A 6,399-nucleotide genomic window follows, 5' to 3' on the forward strand; every position below is an offset into this window, starting at 1 on the left:
AGCTGTGTGTTTAAATGCATTTTTACATTTTTGTTTTTATTGCATTCCTTTGTAATAGATCTGGCCCTAGCCTGTTAAAGGGGAACAAAAACAGATAACAAACCCCTGGGAATCAGCCCCAGAAAGGGATGCAGGCATGTGTTGGCCAATGTGTAACATACTCTAAAGTCAGTTTCTAAGTTTTTTTTTTTTTTTTTACATAGTCAACAAAAAGTTCTGCTCTCTCATGCTGGAAATCCCATTGAAGGCCGCCAAGAACACAAAATATTTCCATTTACTGCATCTAGAAACTGCTTCCATCCTCTCACAAAAAATGAACTGAAAAAGACCCCTGAAAACAAGTACCTAGAAACACTATAAAGTCCAGAAATATTAACATGTAGTTTTACTTTAACTTAGATGCATGCATTAGCACAAGGGTGTCAAAGATATGGCTTGCAGGGCTGCCTCCAGGGCCTGAACTTTGGCAGTGAGGAGCCACAGTAATTATGCTGCTTTTGCTGAATTTCCAACCCCATGAGCAGCCCCACAGGTCAGATGTGCCTCACACAGATTTGAAACTGTCCAAAGACCCAGCCTCATGTTCTAGGTCAGGACCAATCCAGCATGGGTTTGGGGCAGGGAATGGTTAGCAGCACAGAGCAGCATCATGCCACCCTTCTTCCCCCAGCTCTGCAGTACTCCCCTTCACCACAGAGTCTGAATTTACCCTTAGGAAAGAGAGGTGGGGATCAGCAACAAGGGTAAGTGGATGCAGCTGGCTGGTCAGAGTGGGGAGGGGAGGAAAAGACATGGGGGGGGCAGATGGTTGCAGAGCAGGCAGGGTCAAAGGAGAACACTCTGTTCTCACCTCACATAACCATACATTTTCTTACATTCTACATACTGCCTCAAGACAGACACAAAGTTTTGAAGAAGCAAAAGAAAGAGGAAAAGAACTGATTTTTTCTTAGAGGCAGAGCTGATCTCTGCCTACCTGGGATCCTGTCCCACATGGTTGAATTTTGGCCCATGTTGCTAAGGCAAAAAGCTAAAAAACAGTAACCCCCTCAGCCACTGGTGAACTGGCAATCTCTGCAAATCACTGTTTGGGTCAAGTCAGGCCAGGCCAGGCCAAGCATAGGAACTGGAAGCACAGAACCAGTCCCTTTTTAACCTTCCCTCCACCCTTCTCAAGCACACACCCAGTTAAAGGCACCAAAAACAGAGGGAAGGGGGACAGAAATAAACCGAAATAAGAAATCTAGCAAGACTGGGACTAGAGGCTGGGAAAGGTAAGTATGACTGCTGCAGGTCACATGTTGGGTCTGGCAGAGCAGGAAGGAGAACTGGGCAATCCAGAAGTAAGGCTGTAAATTGATTCAGAGGATAGACTGGAAGGTGACCCTAGGACCTGCAAACCAGTAAGATGGAACAGGAATGCACTGAGATCAGATGAACAGCTGGGAGAAGGACCAAATGGACAAAAAACTTACTGTGAATTACCATGGTGGAAAATCTAAGGGGCCAGTGTGCAGGGGGGAGAACTAGACTGGCTGATTAAAGACTGAGATGGATACTTAAAACACACACACATGCTGATCCAATTAAGGTTGCAGAAGTAACTTACTTCATCTTCCAAGTACCTGATTTGCCTTTTTTTATTTAAAAAAAAAAAAAAAGAATCCATGAACTGCCCACAAAAATGCATCATCATAAAGCTTGCACCTGAAAAATTAAAATTTCATCACATGGCAGCATAGTAACAGTCATATGGTTCATCACCAGGATGTAACCTTCAGATCCACTTCACCAATCTCTACCACTTGAGCTAACAGAGCGACAGAGGCAAGCAGCTCATCATTCTCTCTGTGGACCAGCATTAGAAGGGGATGACACACTGTTAGCAGATCAGATGTTTGCTGAGAGCACAAGAATGGTGAGACTTTGGAATCTTAGTTTCCTTTCCAAGGTCAGGAGAATATTTCTCAGGGGCCTTACACTCTTTTGCCTGTGGACATCTGATCAACACTTAACCCCCTTTCCCCCTCACTCTCCTGCCTCTTCATCGTAGCTCTTCATCCCAGTCCCATTCTCTTAGTCTACTCAGTCACAGTCCACTGAAGCTTCTGCAAACCAGTCTTCTTGCTCAGCTAATCCTAGTCTTCCCATCACAGCTCTGTGCTGGATCTTTTTCTCCACTATATCCAACTACGAGTCACTGCTTCCTGGACTTAGTCATGGTTGCTGAGCCACCAATCCCCCGTTTCTCTCTTCCCTCTCTAGCCTCAAGTCAAAGTCCCACCAAACTCTCTGATCTGATGGGACTTTGATCTACATCTCTCTCAATTAACTCCTGCCTTCAGTTCAGCTCTCAATGCCTGTGCATTTGTATTTCCTCTACATGAAAGGCTTGTAGGCCACTAAGGATAGGTGAGGCATTAAAAACAAGGCAGCAGGCCTCTCCTACGCTTAGTTCTAGTAACTGGAAGAGCAATTACAAGGAAAATTTGGCTTGGCCCCATGTAGACCTGGTACATACACACAATGGTCAGCAACAGAAGGAAGGGGATGAAGATTTTAACCATCCAGCTATGTGATTTTTCATGCATTTGTCTCGTTTTGCCCGATCTTAGCTCATGGTTTGTTGACCATTTGCTCTCTACATTATTTGCATTGTATACTTTTTTGCACCACTTTGCTTTAGTTATGAACAATGACAAGCCAGATTCACTTTCTAATACTCATGCAATATCACAATGCTGCAAATATCAGTTTGAAAATAGTTTAAGGAAGCAGTTCAATAAAAATACTTATTGGATTAAAGTTTAACAAAATGTAAGATACTAAAACACTATCCTACCCACTGTGTGTCTACCAAAGTTAGAAAAAAATATTCATCATAAAAAGCTAGCATCAGGAAGGCTCTTGTGAGAATAAAGATAAGTTATTCTGCAGAAATCAAACTGATACAGAGGGTTACAGCTATATTTGATAGCCAAATCAGAGCCCATTTCAATTTTAAAATTTTGTAAGACAAATTAAGAATTACAAGTGTCCTGGAGGAGTGAAGGGAAAAATGGCAGTTTAGCAAACCAGTTTCATTCTTGTGCTCTCTCAGTCCTCTCCCTCAAAATATTTATACCCTTATATGGTCGATGACAAATTTACTCCATTGAATTGTTTCTCACATTATAATAAAGTAAAGAACTACTGACTAAAAAATTTTACAGAAGCTAAAAGCTTTCTTGTAGCTCAGACTCTCTATATCAAATATATTCAAATAGTCTAAATGACCAAGAGAGACATCTGGCTGCAATTCTGTAAAATGAAGTTAAGGCTTCCATTGACATAAGAAGTACTATACAAACAGAGTACCTGCTGCTTCTAGCAATGCTTCTAATCTTGCTTGTGTTTCTGGATCCACGGTTCTTAAATCTGCTCCTTCTGCAGGACTTGATAAAAATAACTCTGATGTTGTTTTAAGCACTGGGTTATCCAGATCTTCTTGGTCCAAAATAAACGATTCAACCTGTTTTTAAAAAAAGTTAAGAGAAATAAAATTTGTAAGATTTCCAAATATTTAACAGTATTACATGCAAGATTAAAATAAAATGTTACCATTTTTCCTGTCAAATGATTCTGAATTAGAGATACACTTCCAAGGACCAGGTTGTGGAATTTAAGATGTTTTGAATGAACAGAAACTTTTACTTTTAATTCACCTGATCAAGGGCACTCAAAATCAGAAATGCTCATAGACCAAGTATGTTATCTTAGATGAACTCCCTCTAGAAAGACAACCCCATTAAAAAAGTCACTTTGGTCTTTTCTACCTAGAAGAGTGTTCCTGATACAGTTATGACAACTAGCTAAATATTGGAGAAGGGAGGACTCGTGTTACAGATGCATTTACACCAGTATAAACATTGCTGCATCACAACTGCCTGCACTCCCAGACTTGTACTGACAGTTCTGCAAATAAATAAAAAAAAAATCCATACCTCCAACCAATAGGGCTAACTTAAATATACAGCCCCCTCATGAACCGCCTGAGAGGAGCTGATCAAAACATTCCTAAGTGTCACAAGTGGTTTCTAAATAATATCGGAGGTTAGGTATTTACTTCTGCCACCCATATAGTTCCTGCTTGATGCAGGTCTTCAGTCTCCAACTGAAAGGTTACTTTCAACTTACAGGTCAAAAGATTACCTTGATTCTCAGTAGACCCAGTTAAGTGGAAGAAATGTGACGTCCAATTTGTGATTTATGTTCACTCTAATTTACCAATTCTTTTTAAACAACAGAAAGATTTGTTAAGCAGTAGGAATCCCAACTCACTAATATGAATGTTATTCTGTGGCTTAACCTACATAATGAATTTTTACCATCCAGTTCTACCATCAAAACTGAGTGCCTTCACAGCAGCAGATCCCCTCTATACTGCTTGGGAGGGTCAATCCAGCTTTCTGAACAAAGTAAGGCTTCTGCTGCCAAACTGCAGACAGATGAAAATACAAGTAAATACTCATGAGACTTGAGCTGTCTGCCACCTCTCCAGACTGACTTTGCATTCTCGTGGCAGAGATGCTTAAAGGAACCACCAAAAGCATCCAGGTGCACAAGCACTTTAGCAGCTACCACAAAAAGTTCTGGCACCAGAGGCAGTCAAGTGTCTCACTGGTCTGCCTGATCTTCAAATAAGGTTTATGAACCTACTCAAAGAACTGACAGTTTAGAATAATGTAGATGTAATAATCTTATACTGTGGAAGGCTGTCAGAGTGAAAAAGTTTAATACAAGGATATCAAACTCATTCTCTCAACAGAGGAAAATTGTTTTTAAATTACAGCCTGCAGTGTATATTTAACACTATATACTTTCTTCCATCCTAAAGATAACCTACCAGTAACTGCAATGAGAGCTCTACAATAAAAATGAGGCCACTATTATCATTACTTAGATTTATATTTCACCCTATTGAAAATTTGTTCAGAACCTTATTAGCATGAAGAGCATCACTTTGAAATTATACCCTCCTTTAGAACCATCACTATCCTTGCTCTCCTTTTGTTCCATTATGCCCTCTTTCTCCTGCTTTTCACAGTTCTCAAATACCTCATCCCACATTAAGTGATCTGTAGCTAACGCTAATACAGAAAATGTCATCATTATAGTTTAGAGATTAACATTCCAATGAGATAGAAGTATGAACTTACCATTTCTGTTTAAAACACAATTTGAGATGGTCTACAAACTCAATAATGCCATGTTGTAAGAGGAAGTGTAAATGCAGATCAGGAAAGCTACAACTTGTTTAATAAATGCCTCATCCCAGAGAGTATCAAGCTGTGCTGTGTGATACCACAGCATTTTTAAATGGTTTGTGCTACCCCTGCAGTGTCCAAAGCAGTCATCTGGTGTCTATTCAAATTAAATATCAAAGTTAAGGACTGAGAGCAGGGACAAACATACACTTGGTAGTTAGGTTTGGACCGATTAAAGATTTTCTTGGCCAATACCAACAGCTGATGATTAACCAATCATATTGGCTGATGCCAATCCAATAACCAATATTTAGTAACAGCACAAGACATTTTAAACTACTGACATAAACACACCTTTTTGTTGGTTTGTTTTGCATTTTACACACACCTCCTGTCCCTCAATCAGGAAGGTGGCAACTCCCTTATTCCTACATACATAGCCCCCTTACCCACAGCTCCTACCCATTCCCCACACAGCCTGTGCTGCTGTCCCAGGCAGGCAGGAAGGACTCTCATGCAGACAGCAGCACCAGGCTTTTTTGGACCCCCAGAGCATGCTTCTGTCTCAGTGCTGGCAGGCCCCATGCAGCTGAGCTCCGCTGGCTGCCAGGGAGAAGCTGTTTTTTCAAAGATGCCTGGTGGAACAGAATGTCCCTCACAAGGCACCTCATCCCACCCATGCGCAGCCTAACATCTCTGTGCCAGTCCTGGCACTCAGGCTCCTACTGCGCATGGCACTGCCATGATATTGACAGTGGCAGCAGGAGCCAGTAACAGTCCCTTTGTTGCTTAGTGCAGCACTCTGTGACCACTCCCCAGCAACTCCTACCTCTCCCATTGCTCAGTGGACCTGTAGTTTGCCATGGGCACATGGCCATAATTAATCAGCTGCAACAACCCAAAAAAGGGCTGATAACCAATAATGTCATTTCTCCTTTTATCTGTGCCAATCCAATGGCCAACCGATATATCAGTGCACCCCTACTTGTAGTGGTTTCAAAAGGCCAGAGGGAAGCCGCTGCTGTTGTACTAACATTTATAATTAATGTTAGTTATTAACAAGCCTATAAAGATACCACCACCTCAACTTTAACCCTGCATCTTCCAGAGTTAAACTTGGGGCTGTTCTGCTAAATTTGAATTGCTACAGTCT

General features: G+C 41.3%; 1 protein-coding gene across 1 annotated transcript in view; it reads right to left on the reverse strand.

Moving 5' to 3' along the window:
• The window catches only part of LOC109289799 (ankyrin repeat and KH domain-containing protein 1-like), a 204,498-nt gene that overhangs the window by 163,350 nt on the left and 34,749 nt on the right, over window positions 1-6,399 (reverse strand). The window contains exon 2 of the mRNA XM_019506001.1: window positions 3,358-3,515. Coding sequence (XP_019361546.1) covers window positions 3,358-3,515 — 158 coding nt within the window. The remainder of the gene's footprint in view (window positions 1-3,357; window positions 3,516-6,399) is intronic.

Source organism: Gavialis gangeticus, unplaced genomic scaffold (genome assembly GCF_001723915.1).
Source record: "Gavialis gangeticus isolate Ggan-Ray unplaced genomic scaffold, GavGan_comp1, whole genome shotgun sequence".
NCBI classification, from domain to species: domain Eukaryota; kingdom Metazoa; phylum Chordata; order Crocodylia; family Gavialidae; genus Gavialis; species Gavialis gangeticus.